At 48.7% G+C, this 19,257-nt stretch overlaps 1 protein-coding gene across 1 annotated transcript; it reads left to right on the forward strand.

Moving 5' to 3' along the window:
* The first annotated feature begins 981 nt into the window (after positions 1 to 981).
* LOC130387268 (fibrous sheath CABYR-binding protein-like) lies at positions 982 to 18,455 on the forward strand. Its single transcript, XM_056596287.1, has 11 exons — positions 982 to 1,798; positions 5,107 to 5,270; positions 5,825 to 5,957; positions 6,208 to 6,276; positions 11,769 to 11,864; positions 13,523 to 13,603; positions 13,692 to 13,789; positions 14,102 to 14,440; positions 14,549 to 15,238; positions 15,358 to 15,393; positions 15,889 to 18,455. The coding sequence occupies exons 1-9, from the start codon at positions 1,660 to 1,662 to the stop codon at positions 14,999 to 15,001; spliced, it is 1,572 nt and encodes a 523-aa protein (XP_056452262.1). The 5' UTR covers positions 982 to 1,659; the 3' UTR covers positions 15,002 to 15,238; positions 15,358 to 15,393; positions 15,889 to 18,455.
* Positions 18,456 to 19,257: the final 802 nt, after the last annotated feature.

The raw sequence follows: 19,257 nt of genomic DNA on the forward strand, positions 1-19,257 counted from the left end.
TACGGCGCTGTACATGACCGCAGACCACTGAACTCATGTTCATAATGCCCAATCATCATTATTATTATCATTATTGTAAAAGTGCGTTCTGGCGTTAGTTTTACTTTTTGAAAAACGCGCACATTGAGCGCCAACGAAGAGCAATAGTGTGAACTTTGGGGTCTGAGTTGGATTACTGCGTTAGGTTACTGTTAGTTTACTGAGTTAGTTTACTGTTTAGTTTACTCTTTATTAGGCGATGGTCTCCGTGATAAAATACGGCGATGGGAAAATCAATCAAGTTGACTAGAAGTGATCACATGTCGCGCTCACTCGGAGTTGTGTTGCGAGGAGTGTGTATTCATTCTTCCTAGCCCATAATTTTCATGATGACGGCCTGATTATAATGAATAAAAGTACTGAACATGGACTCGACGAATAGTTACTACACAGAGGGATTAACCATACGGTAGACACCTGGTTATCAGAGATGTTATCAGAGCGGTGATCGATAGGTATTGGATGATTGATTATTTGAGAAGCCTGTGATCATTGTCCGTCTCTAAGATGACCTCCGACCCCCCCCCCCCCTCACCAGTTGTGCCTCCACTACCAGGGCAACCTAAACAACACAGCTCCACATTAACATAATGATCTCAAGTATTGACGATCAGTTCGGCTCTCGGAAGGCTGGTTAGGTTGTTCTGCTCGTTGTTTGAAATCAGCTCCAGGTATCTGGAGGTGGTTATGCGTGCGGATAAGGAACCTGATTCTCTTCCTGAGGAACAGGTCCACACAGGAGCCGTGATGCCGGTTCCCCTACATCACTTTCTCTACTAGTCAATAATAATCACAAAATCGCTCGCTGATAGTTTTACCTCTTCCTCTCTCCAGGCCTCCTCTTCCTCCTTCCTGTTCAGGGTTTAATGGTGAACTCTGACCTCTCCAGGGTAACAGCCGTGTGTGTGTGTGTGTGTTGATATTTATTGCTCCACTGCATGAGGTTGTGTGTGTGATGCTAACATTGATCAAAACAGAAGAAATTTATGCCTGTTTGGTTAAGTTTCTGGGTAAGCCAGGTCCTATGTTTGCTAAATTTCTGGGTAAGCTAGGTCCTATTTGTTTCCTGGTCAGTGCAGCCGGTGGGGACTCCACTGTCCACGCGTCGCAATTTGAACAATGTAGAGAATGTTGGGTCCTTTGAGCCCCTCCATGGGAGGGGTATCGGGGGTGGAGGTCCTACCCCCTAATCTACTGCATCTGTGGTTCGGGACAGTTTAGTTTACAGACGCACAATTGAACATGCAGCATCTGTCCCAGACACTTCCGATATAGCTTTCTAAACGTTCTGTTACAATTCAAGCTGTTCTAATAGAGCTAGGGTAACATTACTTTATCTCTGTGTTGCTGTACAAGTGGTTGTAATGAAGTTACCGTAACATTAGCATGTCTCTTTGCTGCTGTACCAGTGTTTGTAATGGAGCTAGGCTAACATTAACATATGTTACTGCACTAGCTTTTCTCATGGAGGGCATTCTTCTGATGCTAATGCTAGGCGGTTCATTTGCATAAGCTCCAGAGGCTAGCATGTAGCTTGTGTAGGGTTAGCCTTGGTGGCAACAGAACAATGCATAGGTTTGATGTGAGCACTGAAAGCTAAAAGGTCTGTGGTTGGGGTGTATGGGGGTGTGTCAGTCCTTATATAAGACTCTGAGCGTCTCTGTTTTGAGTACAAACTGTTCAGCACAATCCCTGACTGCGTGGCAGACTGAGTGTGTCGGTTCCCCTGCAGCCATGGCTCACACAGCTCTATCAGACGGTACGTGTGATGAGACAGCTCTGTCTAACAGTAGGGGCTTGTTGGGGGTGTTGAAGCTAACTGTGTGGCGTTGTCGTGGTCATTGGCTCCATGTGCTGGGGTGTCTGTCCGGACCCCCTGGGATGCAAACCCTCTCTACTCGGGGTTCTCGTCCTCAGTATCATACTGGTTGTGTTTAGAATGGTTATTCATGGGGATTAGCGTTCCGAAACTGGTCTTGGATATACTTTCTTTAATGTTTGACAAACTGCATACGTTTGTGAACCATTCATATGCATGGCTCCTAGCATTCCAATATGGTGTTATAATGACTCTAAACCTGTTCTTCTCGTTCGCTGACAAACCAGTATTGCTGTGTCATTGAATGGTCTTGGGTGACGGCCTCATCCTTGGCTGTCTTTAACTAGCTAGGATACCGTTTAGCATGGTGCGCACTGCGCTAGCTGCAGCTTAAGCCTGTGGAGAACCATGTGGTGGCATCAGGGTCTAGGCTGTGGTGTTCGACTCCCAACCTAAAGCTACCGGGTTCAATCCCCAGTAGGGCTGCCTGCAACTAACGATTATTTTAATAACCGATTAATCTGTCGATTTATTTTTTCGATTAATCGATGTATCGGATAAAAAAAAAAAAGGGATGTCCATGGTTAACCGGTCAAACCTATTCCATTTTCGAGACTCCTGGATCTAAAAGCTGGATTTAAAAACTGCAATACTATTTTAACTGACGGGACTTTCTACACCGTCCGGTTGTGTGATTACTACTGCTTCTTTGAATTACTGTTGATGCACGCGGTGCCGACTCCGAGCCCGTCTGCAGAACGTCTGCAGCAGCTGACAGAGTTTTCGGTTGGACTAGACTGATACTGAGTTGAAGGAGTTTTTTTAACCCAAAGACAGTGAAGGTACAACACTTTTATGTAGGCCTACAGTCCAGTTTTAAGATAGGACCAAAATACAAGCTGTGGTCGCTCACACTAAAGCTCGCTGTGGGCGTGCATGAACCATGAACCAACCTGTCGGTGGCTGGCTGTAAACAGTGCTGCGCCTATGAGTAACTTATTAATTGCGCGACACAACGAATCAACGACCAAATTCGTTGCCAACGCATTTAGTAATTGATTTTTAGCGATTCGTTGTTGCAGCCCTAATCCCCAGTGTCCACAGCCTACCTGTAGGCCTCCTAGAGCCAGATGACCCCTGACCCCTACCTGTAGGCCTCCTAGAGCCAGGTGACCCCTGACCCCTACCTGTAGGCCTCCTAGAGCCAGGTGATCCCTGACCCCTACCAGGAACGGGGGATTGGTAATGGAGCCCTTTCACCTCCACCCCCAGGATCTCAGTCCCTCCCTCCCTCCTTTCTGAGGAGCCCTGGCAAGAGAATAGACCATAGAAATAGCAGCCATAGCGGAGGACATTGATGCCCCGATGCAGTTATTCCTCTAGGGCGTGTGTCAACACTGCTCTGAGGGCATCTGTTCCACTGAATCAGAGTGGAAGGAATGGGCAGTCAGGAAATCCTCTTTAAATGTAACCCACCTCCACCACCTCTTCTCACCTCCACCTATAATGGTTCTGCTGTCTGTCAGACCCAGCTGTCCTATAGTGCTATAAAAAGCTCTCATTGGACACTAGAGCCTCCCTCGATAGAGGAGACAAAGACCAAAGGGGGAGGGAGGGAAAGAAGGGGAGATTGGCCAATAGCAAAGTGAAGAGGTAATTTATGGTTCTCCTGTACCTATCAGGGCCAGCAGAGGGATGAGGAGAGTAGGGGAGGGAGGGCCGTGCTGCTGGCCGTGTCAGAGAGGGGGAGGATGTGGTGCTGGCCAGTCTGTCGGTAGGGAGAGCAGTGATGGTTGACCCAGTAACGCTGGCTGACTGTGCGACCCCCGTCTCCATGGCGGCACCGGCGCCCGCGGTGATGGTGACCAAGGTGAGGACCGGGGGGTTTATAGGCCAGGGGACATGTCGTAGTGAGAATCCACTCCCTTGGTCAACATCTAGAGGGTGTTTTCTGCTCTGCAAGTTTGAAGACCAACAGACCAATGATTCTATTCCTTCAGAATAGAATCATCTGAGGCAGAGCTTGGACGGAGGTTAGAGTGTGGCCATTGGCTAGCTAGCGGCTACTTATGTCCTCTATTCTGTTGGAGCTTGAAGACATGCTCAGCGAGCCAACAAGCTAATGTAGCCTAACCGACTAGCGTACGAGTGATCTGGGAAGTGGAGGTGGGTAAGTTGTAAATGTTTTATGGTGTTCATGTGGCAATAGGCTAATCGTGGCTAATTGGGGCTAGCTATCAGTGGATTGTTTTAGTATTGCTGTAAAGTGTGTGTGTGTGCGTGTCCCTTTGACCTAGCTCTGAAATTGAGCTCTCGCTCTGCACCTGTTTATTCACATTGTGCTGTTCCTACCCACAAGGCACTGCAGGTTGTCAACAGAACCAGAATAGCAGCCCCCTTCTGTCTGTTTTACCAGTGTGAACAGGGTTATGTGTGTATGTAATCGGTTGTGCATTGCCGTCTTATACGTTCCACCCAGAGCATTCAGTCCATGGAATATTTTCAAGTAACTAAAGTACCGTCGGTCCGTGTCAGCATTGCCATGGCGATCTGAGACCTGTGGAGATCAGGACACTGATTACCCTTAATCGTATGATTAAAAAATGTTCAGGGCCTAAAGCCCCATCCCCAAAGTTTCCTGTCCTTTGAAGTGCTCTTGGGTGGGGGGGGGGGGGGGTTAATGATAGGCCATGGAAACGCTCCGCCTCCAAGCTGCTGGTTCCTTGGGAAAGTCCTAATGGCTCTACTTTTGCCATCGGTATCTATAGATATATTTCAATATACCACCCACTTTGTCAATAAAGACATGAAGTCTATGAAGATAAAAGTGTAGCTCAGTGTCTGGTTGATCATATGTGTATGCCTGCTTTGTGCCTTTTTAACATGTTGACGATGTGATTATAGGCTACGTTTGCTATATATACTACGTGTGCTATAAATGATATATAGGCTGAGGTGTGTGTTAATTCTATATGTGCTATATGGTACGTGTAGCTATAATGCTTCTATATGAATACAACTTTAACCACACCGTTATCCTGTCACGGAATGTTCCAGCAACTTATTTTCATTCTAACATGAGTTTGCAGGTTGTGTGGGTACTGTGGTTAGACGGCCTCTAACCATCGGCCTCTGGTTTCAATTTACACTATTACCATACGCCCTGTCTGGTTTCTATTTACACTTTACTATACTATCTAGATGATGCTAGTCACCTAGATCACTGACCAATGTCTGTGTCTCCTCAGAGGCAGGAAAATCTTCGTTGGCCAACAAGAACGGGAAGAAGGCGGATTCAGGATGCCTCGGAGGCGGACTCTTCTCCTGGTTCATGGTCATCGCCCTGCTGGGAGTCTGGACCTCAGTGGCCGTGGTCTACTTTGAACCTGGTGGACTACAAGGGTGTGATGGGGTTCAGTACACACACAGACAGATTGACTGTCGTTGACGTGGCTCCTGTCATTGACCTTGTGAATTGATAAAGATTAGAGCCTGTAGGCGCGATCATTATCAAAAGTGAAGCCTGAACCTTGCTGGCCGCTTTATTCTGAAATAAAATGTCCCGTACATTGGTTCACTGTAGTACAGGGGTCTGCGTCACTGCCGCATCCTATCCCAGCCATGTCTACCTGCATCAATGGAAGATTATGAGGTTACAATGCAGCCAAGTTGTACCAACGTTACTAGAGTTAGATAGATTAGAGCTCAATTCTATCTAGTGGTAGATAGACATCAGCTCTCATTCTACCTAGAGTTAGATAGACATCAGCTCTAATTCTACGTGGAGGTAGATATGAGTCGGGGTTAGCGATAGACAGCTCGATAGTGTGTTAGCTCTCCATGTAGCTACTTGGCTGATGACTACAAAACAAACCGTATCCCGACTTACCCCTAGTGTCCCTCTGGCTTTATGCATGCTGGTCTTGGCCACTGAACAGATTGGGTCTCTACTCAGTGGGATGCTAGCCTGGACAGCCTGCATGTCTTATTGGTGTACTCCAGTGTTCTCATCTGTCTCTCTCTCTCTCTCTCTCTCTCTCTGACTTGCATGCAGACAAAGCCAAAGACATTCAAATTAACCTATCCGAGAGTTTGCAAGGTAAAGTACTACTGCAAATACTTCCACTAATTCTACTTCTACAACCACTACTTCAGTTACTCCTACTATTAGCACTTGTACTACTACAACTGTTACTTCTAAAACTAGCACTAATACTAATCTTACTATGACTACCATTTGTGAGAGTTCTATCTTCTGTAAGCGTCTGCCTCACCTCTAAACCGGTTTGAGCAGACTGTCTATGTGTCTGTCTCTGTCTCTCTAACCCATGCTGTGTTGGGGGCTGCAGGTAAACTGTCGGCCTACGACGCGGACGGAGACGGTGATTTCGACGTGGAGGACGCCAAAGTGTTGCTCGGCAAGTAGATCCTCATTTAAACTCCATCTGATCAAGGCTCTCAAGGTGCATAATGTATAAACCCTTTGAGACGGACTTCAACTGGGAGTGAAAGATTTGTTGAGACTGCTGAGTTAACCACCACTAGTGTGTGTGTGTGTGTGTGGGTGTGCGTGTACTAGAGCCCGACCGATATATCGGCAGGCCGATATTATCGGCCGATATTAGGCATTTTTCAAACTATTCGGTATCGGCATTTATAATGGCCGATAAATGAATATTAAAATAAATAAAAAAATTGGTCCACCAAGGGCGCTCTAACGCCCAAACCCGCTGATTCAGCCAGAGTTAGGCAGAGTGAATGAAGGAGATCGACGGAGATCATCGGTGTTGTTCATGTGTGCAAGTGTGTTCATGGTAAGTTGGCAACTGACACGAGACATACATTGCTTGAATAACAATTAAAAGAACATCCTCATCAATTCTCTAAAGTCGATAAGCATGACTTAATTCATGACTACCATGTCCAGTTTTGCTGTTACGTGCTGAGAGTGAAGGATTTAAAGGATAACTACAAATAACCAATGTTAGGGAAATGTGGTTGTTTGTTGCGCGTTTCTGATTCCTTTTTTATTATATATATATATATATATATATATATATATATATAAATAAATTGGCCGATATATCGGCATATCGGATTTTTAAATCACAAAATATTTGTATCGGTATCGGCCTTAAAAATTCTATATCGGTCGGGCTCTAGCGTGTACACACCTGGCTGTCTGTTGGGTTTCCTCTGCATGAGGCTGTGGACTGAAACCAGATTAACCATTTCACCTCCTCATCACCTCACCATTCCTGCTTTAAGAGCTTCAGAGCAGAGGTTTCAACATGCACACCTCCTGAGCCCGACTTAAAGCAGGAGTCTAGTGTGCCCTTATCCCTGACCACATTATTGTCCTAGCGAACCTCGAGCTCAGTACACTTTGGAACAAGGAGCAAGTTGCAGGATCAGGAACCAACTGGGAGCGCTGGGACCACTGGCCTCTGTTAGCTAGCTGGCTACTGCACTGGCCTCTGTTAGCTGGCTGCTGCTACGTGCTACGTGCTGCCATAGTGGCTACAGGCCATAGTTCCACTCCTTCGTCATCCCTCCCTCTCTGTTTCCACTGCTCCCATTCCTCCTTCCATTGTGACGGCCCCTTCCTTATTTACATCTTCGTCTCCCCTCCATCTTTTCCTCCTTTCCCCTTTTTCAATCCCTCCCTCTGTTACCCTCTCGCCCCCTCTACCTCTCTCTCTCTCTCTCTGTCTCTCTGTCTCTCTGTCTCTCTGTCTCTCTCTCTGTCTCTCCCTCAAGTATCGCACACTGAAAGCTTTGAGACTTTTACTTTTAGTCTATTATGTTTGGATGACTTTCAAAGGTTCATTCCTCTCTATATGTCCATCAGTTTGTCTCTAACCCTCAGTCTGTCTGTCTCCATATCCCTCTGTTTCTGTCTGTATCCCCCTATCTGTCCATCTCTATCCCTCTACGTCTGTCTGTCTATCCCTACGTCTCTGTGTCTATCCCTCTACGTCTCTCTGTCTGTCTATCCCTCTACGTCTCTCTGTCTGTCTATCCCTCTACGTCTCTGTCTGTCTATCCCTCTACGTCTCTCTGTCTGTCTATCCCTCTACGTCTCTCTGTCTGTCTATCCTTGTCTGTGTGTCTATCTGTCTCTATCTATCCCTGTCTGTGTGTCTGTCTCTATCTCTCCTTGTCTGTCAGTCTAAAGTTAAATGCCACTAAGTATAGATCTTCAGTCGCGCCCTCAGAGCCTAACCTTTGACCTTTTGCTTCTCCTCCTCTCTTGTCCCTCCTCCCATCCGCAACTCCCGCACCCCCCCACCTCCTTCCCTTTCTCGTAGTCCTTCTCTCCTCCCTTCCTCTTTCCTACCTCCTGTTCATTCATGTACATCCTCCCTCATCCCCCCCCCGCCACGCAGGCCTGCGGGGGGGTGCCACGCCCGGCCGCTGGTTGGCCACGGAGCAGGAGGCGGAGCAGGGCGAAGAAGGCCCTGATTGGCTAAACAACGTCTTCACTTCCCTGTTGGGGCTGATGGACCCGGGGGGGGAGGGAGAGGAGGAAGACCTTCAGAGCTTGAGCACCTCACAAGAGGAGGAGGATGAAGAGGAGGAGGAGAAGGAGGACTCGATGAGAGCCAGGGGGGGCAATGGGACCCCTGGTCAGAAGGTTGTCATCGTTGGCCTTCATAACCAATAAGCCAGGCTGGCGTCCCATCATGCATTGCTTCTTAAAGCCTGGGTTCTGCTCCCCTCCTCCCAGTGGAGGATGTGGGTCTGTGCTGGGAGGAACCCTAGCTGGTCTCTAGGGTCCTGAAGTCGTCGACCAGGACCGGCTGGGACGGTCCACTCAGTAGACACTTTGACTCCCTCGCATTCAAGCCTTCGGTCCTCTTCGATTGTTTTTTATTCTCTATCCAACCGGATCTGACCGGTCAAAGACTGCTGGTCCAGAACTATCAGCAGATCACTGGGCTGTGGACGATTGGCTGTCACTGGGAAGACTGATGAATTGCTGGCATGCTATTGGTGTTTTAGATTGATTTGAACAAGACCGTTGTATGCCATGACTTCCCATGCATCGTGTGTTTCCAACGGTTCAGTTAGTCCCTCGTTGGTGGAGGTTCTCCTCCACTTTGATCTGATCATGGTGCTGCTCTTTCACAGTACGTTTTACATCCCATATTCACATCAAACAGGCATTGATTTTATTTTTACTTCTGTTTAGTTCGACTTCATGTTCTTCCGTACTGTCCATTCTGCAGGCGTACCTCACGTTGAGAGCTCCTCTTGCCTTTTTAAACGTTTCTCTACCATTCTACTACCAGTGGTTACCGTTTGAATCCCATTGACAGGATGAAAGGGTGACTGCCTTTACCAGAAGCAGCTCTCGTGTCTCAGGTCGCTGTGTGACGCCCAGTGTTTAATATTTAAGTCTTCTAGATTATAAACACAACTCCCTGAAATGTTGGCGAGCTTTCAACTCCATTTGGTCATGGAGCTGACAACTAGCGAAAAGAAACAAAAACCGAAGCTCAGGTTCCTCCAGATTTTAGGAGTTTGAAGAGAAAGCAAGCGACAAGCAGCGACTGGAGCTTGTCGAATCTTAAAGATTGTGATCTACCTCCCCCAAACTGTTAGTGCCAGGGGTGAGTCAATGCCAGGGGTGAGGCAGTGCCAGGGTTGTGTCGTGGTTAATGATTTATTTAAGGATCTGATTTTCTGGTTGGTCCTGCTCTGCTGAGGGAGGGGCCTCTCCATGACCCATGGAGCACCTGGCACTCATGCCACGCCCGCGTCACGCCCTACCAGCCACGCCCACCTGATGTGCACAAGAGTGATTTGATTCCTAAGCTACGTAGCGAAGTTAGCTGATGAGCTTGACCTCACGACCCCTCGACCATGACCTCTGTCCGTGACCCCTGGTGTCAACTGTCTGTCTTCTTCTGTTCCGTTTAACCTCAGATGAGAAACCGGAGAGTGTGACGGAGAGAGCAGTTAAAACAGGTACTGGTGCTAACTGGTCTGGTCTATTGCATGGACACTCGTTTGGTTTGGTCTACTGCATGGAGACTGGTTTGGACTGGTCCAGGCCTCACTCCACTACCACAGCCTTAAGGAGAGAAAGTGGTCCGTTAAAGTGGTTCCACTGATCTTCTTACAGTTTGGATCTACTAATACGACTCATTTGAGGACTGCTTGATGGGTCCTTTTTATAACTCATTAAAAGATGCTTCCTCAGGATCTTGAGCAGTGCTCAAGGACTGAAAGACAACCCAGACCTTATAACATTATAAAGACGAGGGCTAGCATGGCCGTCCCCCACTGCAGATTACCCCAACAAAGTTGAACTGCGTCCTGATTGGTTGAGACTTACCCGCTTGAGGGCGTTGGCCATCGAATCATCGTAACGGACTCAAGGACATCCCATCCACACATGGCCGCCTACCCACTAACCCCCCCACACTAACCAGTGGAGGGTTTCCTGGTTAACCCATAAATCCTTAACCAGTGGAGGATTATCTGGTTAACCCAGTAACTCATAACCAGTGGAGGATGTTCTGGTTAACCCAGTAACTCATAACCAGTGGAGGATGTTCTGGTTAACCCAGTAACTCATTACCAGTGGAGGATGTTCTGGTTAACCCAGTAACTCATAACCAGTCGATGATGTCAAACCCAGTAACTCGTAACCAGTGGAGGATGTCCTGGTAACGCTAAATGGCGGGGTTGTCCTGCTCCAGAGACGGCGGGACCCCAGGAGGCGGGGTCCCGGGAGGCGGGACTTAAGCTCCGTGCGGCTCTGCTGAAGCAGCTGACCCTCATCCACCAGCGCCTGGACGCCAAAAAGATCGCCAAGCTGGCGTTGGCCGAGGTACGGCTGCTCCTTGCCAAGGAGGAGGAGCAGGAGGAGGCGCAGAGGGACAGCCTTCTGGGTCTGAGGAGAGTGGAGGTGGCGGCCCGGGTGAGGGAGAGGGTGGCGGCCCGCCTGCAGGAGCAGCAGGAGACCATCGAGAGGGAGGAGATGGAGAGGGCTGTGGAGGAACTGAAGGGAGGGAAGGAGAAAAGGGAGGCTGCGGCTGACAAGGGGGATAAGGAGGTAGGAGAAACAGGTGAGGAGAGGAAAGATCAGCATCCGCAGCAGGAAGAGGGAGGAGGGGAGAATACCGAAGCAGGAAAGGAGAAGCAGCAGATGGAAGGAGGAGGGGAGAATGCTGAAGCGGGAAAGGAGAGCAGCAGATGGAAGGAGGAGGGAGAATGCTGAGGCAGGAAAGGAGATTAAAGGGAAGGAGGAGGGGGGAGGAGAAAGAATAGGAGACGACGACACGGAGGATGATAAGGAGGAGGTTAAGGAAGTGAAGGAAAAGAAGAAAGTGAGGGGACAAATAAGAGGGTTAAAAAGCAAAGGTTCAGAAATCGGAGAAGGCAACAGGAAGTGAGGTTAGGGGTCAAGCCTATGATTGGTCCAACCGAGGGTGAGCCCCTGGGCTAAGGGGCGGGAAACCCCCTGTTATAGTCTTTATGAGCACGTTGGCCGGTAATGTTCCGAGTTCTGACTTCTTCGCTGACTTTGTTTTGTGACTTTCCTTTGTTGTGTTGAACCCGGTGAGGTTTGAGATTGTAGCACTGTCGCAAGTTTTTCTTATTTGTCAATAAAGTTTGGATTTGATGTTCTGTGTCCTGTGTGAAGACTAAAGAGGGTCGAATAGGATGACTTCTCCCCTGACGTCTGTCCATCAGACCAGTATCTTCATGGTAACGGACGTGTTTGATCTGGTTCCTTCTGGTTTCAACCGGTCCATGGTCCGCCCGGCAGGGGGAACTCTGGGGGGTGCCTCTGCGTGGAGCGCTTCCTGTGGGTGTGTGAGTGGGCGCACGGTGGGGAGCCTCCCCACCTGTTCTGTGTTGCCATGCCAACAACTGTGTGCGTCGTCCCGTGTAGGCCTGAAGGAGAGTGCCGTCGCCCCGGCAACGAAGATGGAGGCTGCCGCTCCGGTGGAGCAGCCCGCTGTGGACGCCCCCGCTCCGTCAGACCAAGGTACCTGGTACTGTCACTGTAGTAGTACTGCACTAGTACTAGTACTGCTCATATACTGTAGACTCCGTCAAACCAAGGTACCTGGTACTGTCACTGTAGTACTGTTACTGTAGTACTACTGGACTAGTACTGCTCATAAAAGGTAGACTCCCCATCATACAACAATACTGTTACTTTAGTAGTACTAGTACTGCTCATTGTAGACCCGGTACTGTACTATTACTGCTAATTATTCTGCCTAATATAATGTAGACGCAAAGCTAACAGGTAAGCTTTACTAGCTGATTAGCCTGCAGTAAGCTAACACTTTAGCTAACTTAGCTAACTGATTAGCCTGCAGTAAGCTAACACTTTAGCTAACTTAGCTAACTGATTAGCCTGCAGTAAGCTAACACTTTAGCTAATTGATTAGCCTGCAGTAAGCTAATACATTGGCTAACTGCAGGCAAATCCCCTCCAACTGTTTGGTGCCATAAAAAGACCCGGTGAGGTCCCTCCTGGCAGGGTTGAAACTGGGCTCCTGACCCGTACTGTACCAGTGGTCGTGAGGCAGTGTGTATCAGGGTGTAGTACAGCAGCGTGTTTCAGGCTGTAGTACAGCAGCGTGTATCAGGGTGTAGTACAGCAGCGTGTATCAGGGTGTAGTACAGCAGCGTGTATCAGGGTGTAGTACAGCAGTGTGTATCAGGGTGTAGTACAGCAGCGTGTATCAGGGTGTAGTACAGCAGCGTGTATCAGGGTGTAGTACAGCAGCGTGTATCAGGGTGTAGTACAGCAGCGTGTATCAGGGTGTAGTACCGTGGTGTGTAGTACAGCAGTGTGTAGTGGTGTGTAGTACAGCAGTGTGTAGTGGTGTGTAGTACAGCAGTGTGTAGTGGTGTGTAGTACAGCAGTGTGTAGTGGTGTGTAGTACAGCAGTGTGTAGTGGTGTGTAGTACAGCAGTGTGTAGTGGTGTGTAGTACAGCAGTGTGTAGTGGTGTGTAGTACAGCAGTGTGTAGTGGTGTGTAGTACAGCAGTGTGTAGTGGTGTGTAGTACAGCGGTGTAGTGGTGTGTAGTACAGCGGTGTGTAGTACAGCGGTGTGTAGTACAGCGGTGTGTAGTACAGCGGTGTGTAGTACAGCGGTGTGTAGTACAGCGGTGTGTAGTACAGCGGTGTGTAGTACAGCGGTGTGTAGTACAGCGGTGTGTAGTACAGCGGTGTGTAGTACAGCGGTGTGTAGTACAGCGGTGTGTAGTACAGCAGTGTGTAGTGTAGTGGTGTGTAGACCAGCAGTGTGTATTAGGGTGTAGTGTAGCGGTGTGTAGACCAGCAGTGTGTATTAGGGTGTAGTGTAGCGGTGTGTAGTACAGCAGTGTGTATTAGGGTGTAGTGCAGCGGTGTGTAGTACAGCAGTGTGTATTAGGGTGTAGTACAGCGGTGTGTAGTACAGCAGTGTGTATTAGGGTGTAGTACAGCAGTGTGTAGTGGTTTTTTATCATCCAGCTGTGAGCTCAGGATCCCACCATGTGGGGGGCCTCTGAGCACCAGTCGGTTCTATATCCCAGTTGATTAGTGATCAGGTTTCACGGTCTAGAGGGGGTGAACCGGCCTGGATAGAGGACCACTGTAGGCAGGCCTGTCCAGAGCCATCAGAGTAACGCTATGCTCCTTCCAGCTGTGATTGAGCCGGACCCCGTGGAGGTGGAGGAGGAGATCCAGGCGGAGGCTGCAGAGGAGGTGCTCGCCCCCCCACCAGGTGGGTGTCGGTCTCGGAGTGGGTGTGTCTGTCCTTGTGCTTTAATTTTCTTAATTTTTTCCTAAAACGTTCTCTCTTTGTTCCCCAGTGCCTGAGCAGGAAGCGGAAGAGGAACCTCAGCAGGAAGTGGAGGCCCCAGAACAGGAAGTGGAGGCCCCAGCCCAGGAAGTGGAAGATGAGCCTGAGGTAGTCCCCCCAGTCAGGTGTTATCAGCTGTCCATAAGAGGACGGGTGTGCCAGTGAGAAGCAGGCTCTACGTCTGCTGGACCCCTTCTAGCCTGCCTCTCACTGACCAGCTCGGTTACTATTGGTTGGCAGAGGGAGTTGGGTTCTATTTGGAGGTACAGCAAAGGGTTCCTATTGGTCCATTGGGAGGAGCAGGAGAGGGTTTATATTGGAGTACCAGGAGAGGGTTTCTATTGGTCCATTGGGAGGACCAGGAGAGGGTTTCTATTGGGAGAAGCAGGGACTCTGATCAATCTCCTCCTCTCTCTCCAGGTGTTCGAGGAAGACCCAGAGGTGCTGGAGGAGGAGGTTCCCACAGAGGAGGAGGAGGAAGCTGCTGCCATTGAGGAGGAGGTCCAAGAGGAGGAGGAAGCTGCTGCCATAGATGAGGCCCCTGAAGAGGCTGCTCCCATAGAGGAGGCCCCTGAGGAGGAAGCTGCTCCCATAGAGGAGGCCCCTGAGGAGGAAGCTGCTCCCATAGAGGAGGCCCCTGAGGAGGAAGCTGCTCCAGTAGAGGAGGAGTATGAGGAGGAGGCCCCAGCAGAAGAGGAGGTGGCCCCTGAGGTTGAGGAGGAGGTGGAGGAGCCTGCTGCTGAAGACATCATGGAACAGGTTGGTTGATTCTGGTTCGCCTTCTGGCTCTCCTTCTGGTTCTCCTTCTGGTTCTCCTTCTGGTCACAGAGTGATCAGAGTGTAACCATGACCCTTTGACCCTTGCAGACCCTGCCAGTTGTAGAGGAGGAGGTGCTGGCTTCACACGTAGAGGAGGTGGTGCTGGCTTCACACGTAGAGGAGGTGGTGCTGGCTTCACACGTAGAGGAGGTGCTGGCAGCTGAAGTGGAAGAGGTGCAGGCAGCTGAAGTTGAGGAGGTGCAGGTAGCTGAAGTGGAGGAGGAGGAGGTGGCTCCTTCTGACGATGCTGTCGAGGAAGAAGAAGCCGTAGCCGACCAGCCCGAGGAGGAGGAGGAGGAGGAGGAGGCGGAGGAAGAAGTAGCAGCTGCAGAAGAGGTGATGCCAGAAGAGGAGGAGCAGGAGCCAGCAGCTGAGGAGCAACTGGAGACCACTGAAGAAGAAGAAACGCCAGAAGAAGCTGAGGAGGCGGTTGAGGAGGTGGCTGCTACGGAAGAACGATTGAGGAGGAGGTGGCAGAAGAACAGATTGAGGAGGAGGTGACAGAAGAACAGATTGAGGAGGAGGTGGCAGAAGAACAGATTGAGGAGGAGGTGGCAGAAGAACAGATTGAGGAGGAGGTGGCAGAAGAACAGATGGAGGAGGAGGTGGCAGAAGAACAGATTGAGGAGGAGGTGGCAGAAGATCAGATTGAGGAGGAGCTGGAAGGAGAAGATCAGATGGCGGAGGAAACGGTAGAAGACCTAGAGGAGGAGGAGGTGGCAGGGGATGAGCCCAGAGGTAAGAAGGTTCTTGGTACTGATGAACTCTGTGTGGCGTCACAGCGGTCTTTAACCAATCAGAGGGCTCTTTGTCCAGAGTGATGCTTCAGAGGCACGTCTTGTTCTTTGTCTCCACAGAGTTTACAACGGAACAGAGCGAGGCAACACCCACAGGTAAATCTACGCTCACCTCGGGGGGGGGGGGGGGGGGGCACGTAGCTTAGCAGGGCTAGTGGACGCTCTGGCTCTGCAGGGTCGCTGCATGGTGAGAGCCTCACTTATGAAGAGGCTTCAGGAGCCGCCGCAGATCAGGAGGTTTGGGGATAGAAGTGTCTCTTGAGGTTATAGAGGCTCTTATTTTCTCATGAGAGCATCAATGAAATGTTAAAGATAAGCTGAATAAGGGGAGTGGTAAGGGGCCTTTGAGGACTATGGCTTCAGGACGCTCTGTGGTGACGGCAGGGTGCCCCCAAGCGGCCACTAGAGGAACAGCAGGTTCTCCCTGTTCTAGAACGTACCCAGAATGGGCCAAGTAATGCTTTGAGGGGTAGCGGCGTCAACCACATGTTGTTGTTATTGCAGTTGTACTTCCTGGTCCCTGTCACCAGGGGCGACGCTGCTCATCCTCACTCATGGACTGAATGGGTTTTTGTTTTGTGGTTTCCCTAGAAACGTAAGAGTCGGCTGTCGGCACGGCAACGGAGCAAGGGACCCACTGAAGTTCCGTCGTCATTCTGTCTGAGCGTGCTCAAAACGACGCTGCTCTCTCCACCTCTGGAAGACGAGAAGCGTGGCCGCGGCAACGTTCGTCACTAACCTCTCTCTTGCTCTCGTTCTCTCTTTCTCTCTTTCTCTCTCTCTCTGTCTCTCTGGCTCTCTTGCTCTCTCTCATGTCTGTCCTTTGTCAGTTACTTTGACACCTTTGTTTGATCCCTCTTTATCTTTTAATTCCCACAGTCAGATCTGGAAAACGGGACATGTTCTGTTTCCTGTCAACTGGTCGGTCTATTCTAGACCAGTTCATTCCCGATCGATCTTTTCCAGATCAGATCATTCCAGTTCTTTCTATTCTAGGTCCACCACACTTTCTGTTCTGGAAATTGAAAGCGGAGTTAGGAGTGTCTCCAGAACTGTTTGAGCCAGAACTAGAGACTGCTCTGGAACTCCAGCTCTATAGATCCAGACATCTTAGCTCCTCCCACAGAGGGCGCTAGAGACTTCCAGAAGTTTCCCAGCCCAGCCTACGTAGCTCTGCTCCTAGCCTAGCACCTCTCTACAGAACTTGCTAGGCCACACCCGGAGGAGCTGGCTCTGTGGGGGGCAGGAGGAGGGCTCTATGCAACGCTACGGTGCTCTTTACCTCTCTCTCTCTGTCCCTCCTAGCTCGCCCAGTCTCATATACCACTCAGTATCTGTTGAGCCATACATGCATGGGGTTACAGGGAGGTGTGTGTGTGTGTGTGTGTGTGTGTGTGTGTGTGTGTGTGTGTGTGTGTGTGTGTGTGTGTGTGTGTGTGTGTGTGTGTGTGTGTGTGTGTGTGTGTGTGTGTGTGTGTGTGTGCCTCTAGATGCTGTTTTCTATTTTGACAACATAACTAACACTCTGGATAAAATTTAATGTAGAACGTGTTTTTTTTATACGATTCAGATGTAAATGTCACGTTTTTAGTTTACCTTGTGCTGTGATTTGAACCACAATATACTAATCATGCAGCGAAACTCTCCTGCGTGTTAGCTAGCCTAGCTCACCTCACCTAGCCCTTCTTACTTAGCCTAGCTAGCTCTCAGCCTAGCAAAGCCAACGTGTGTTAAACTCTTCTTGGGTGTGATTATGTTCTGTCTTAGTTCGGGTCTCCGCCACATTCTGCTCATAAGACAAAACGGTGGATGTTGTTTTGTTTTTTTTGTCATTTGTTTGAAGCGTGTATTTCATGACGTCAGCCCTCTACTTGGTTTTCAGTTTTTTGTTTTCTTAATTTTTTCATAATGTTTGTTAGTTTAATAAGTTGTAGGATATGGGCTCACTTCCTGGAACCATCCTGGGGTCACATGTCTACGCTCTGTCCAAACTGGACTGTGATTGGCCCTTTTTCGAGTCCCAGTGGCTCCGCCTGCGATGATGATGAAGATTCCAGTATGGTTTCCGGGGAAGTGAGCTTTGTGTTTTTAGATTGATTTTTTGTAATTTTGTTTGTAACTGTACAGATGTGCTACTCGTGACATCACTGTGACATCAAGCAGAGGTCACCTGACCGCCACAGGTTAGACGGAGTGGATTCAACCGAGTGTCGACTTCTGGCATGTTCTGAGCAGGGAGGCAGGGCTTAACACCCATCAGTTGGTAATCGCGTGTTGAGTGACCCTCAGCTGTGGACAACTCCAGACCTTCATAGTAAAAGTCCTGCTGGGTTTTTCTTCACTAGACCTATGCTTGTTGGACTCCAAATACCAGAGAACTTTTATTTTGACAGCCTGCAGCTTTTCACCTGTTGGTTGTTGGTTGTTTCAGGGTGTTTCCACTTAGGTCCTCATTTCTACTTCCTGTTTGTGAGTCGATGTGAAGTTTTCTGGTTGTTTTTTAATAATGAAATAGAATTTTTTTTCAAAGTATGAAATATTCTAGGTTTTCAAAGTGAACAGAACGGTAAATACAGATATACGGATACAATTTCTTTGAATTTCTGGCAGTACATACTTTTCAAATCAGATATTATGGAATGAAACTATTTTCGGGGTTGGGAGGGTTACATTTGATACAAGCAATACAAAAGAGACCGAGCTAGTTGAGCCCGGCCTAGTTGAGACCAAATGTCGCTGGTTCACCTGGTTGAAATGCGTTAAGGATACCCAACGATGAAGAAAGTTCCAATTGCAACTGAAGACATGTGATTATGCTGACCAATAGGAACCGAGGATGTGTCCTTTAATTATACTGACCAATAGGATCTGAGGAGTTATGGTCTACAAACAGAACACTACGAATGCTAGGATGGGGATTAAATTATTAATAATTGATGATACAATCGAAGGTTGTAAAGAAGGACTTGTGTCAAAATTCTGTTCTGGGAGTACAAAATAAAACGGTTTGGGACAAATAGCGCCTGACTCCTTTCTTTGTCTTTATTCTCCAGAGTTTAATAAAGCCCAGACTCACTTAAATCGCAAATTTAACACATCTTTCTCCCTCAAACGATGAGCCATTACGGACTTCACTAATATAATCTGGTCTACCATCGTGTCCCTAGGTACCGCTGTGCCGTGGTAAATACATTTACCATGACCGATAACACAAACCTGCAATTTATACAGTTTAACGTCATTAACAGAACTCTCATCACCCAAAGTAAAATGGTGTAAATGGACCTCGCCAACACAGGTATCTGTTCACAATGCACTTTAGGTAGCACAGGCGCCTATTTGCACGCCATATGACTCTTTAAACCGGTTCACGCTTTCTGGATTACAGTCACTGAGACTCTATCCACCATCTTGAGCAACATAATCCCTTCATCCCCTACACTATGTCTCCTTGGTGACATTTCTGAAATCCACATCCCGCAAAAACATAGGAATCCGTTGCTTATCTCCCTAGTTGTCGCTAAAAAAGTAGTCCTTCAAAACTGGAAATCAAAGAAATCTTGCCACATCAATAACTGGACAAATCTAATCTCAGAATACATCTCACTGGAAAAAATACAATGCACACAAGCAAATATCAACCTTTGAAGACACCTGGGCCCCGTTTCCCGATAACGATGGATCCACGCTCGTACGATCATTCTCACGATGGATCTTGCGATCCATCGTCAATTTCTTTGGAGCGTTTCCCGAAACTCCTCTTAACGTGAACGCGCATTCGCTGCACTCACGACGTCGTAGGATTGTAACTGTCTACTGACACGGTGCTGAAATGGGCTCCGTAGGAGGGGGAGACGCAGGAATGTCGCAGGAAAATTGTGTTAAAAAGGGTTAAAATATATCCCCATCAAGGACAACAGCAGAGTATCCTACGAAAAAAATAGACTGCAATTATATGAA

This window comes from Gadus chalcogrammus, chromosome 8, assembly GCF_026213295.1.
Source record: "Gadus chalcogrammus isolate NIFS_2021 chromosome 8, NIFS_Gcha_1.0, whole genome shotgun sequence".
In the NCBI taxonomy this organism is placed as follows: domain Eukaryota; kingdom Metazoa; phylum Chordata; class Actinopteri; order Gadiformes; family Gadidae; genus Gadus; species Gadus chalcogrammus.

Excerpts from the sequence above, each read along its gene's own strand:
- LOC130387268 (XM_056596287.1), top strand. The coding sequence starts at position 1,660 with ATGGGGGTGTGTCAGTCCTTATATAAGACTCTGAGCGTCTCTGTTTTG. Across the intron at positions 6,277-11,768 it reads GGACGCCAAAGTGTTGCTCG|GCCTGAAGGAGAGTGCCGTC; the intron begins GCAAGTAGATCC and ends CGTCCCGTGTAG. Across the intron at positions 13,604-13,691 it reads GGTGCTCGCCCCCCCACCAG|TGCCTGAGCAGGAAGCGGAA; the intron begins GTGGGTGTCGGT and ends TTTGTTCCCCAG.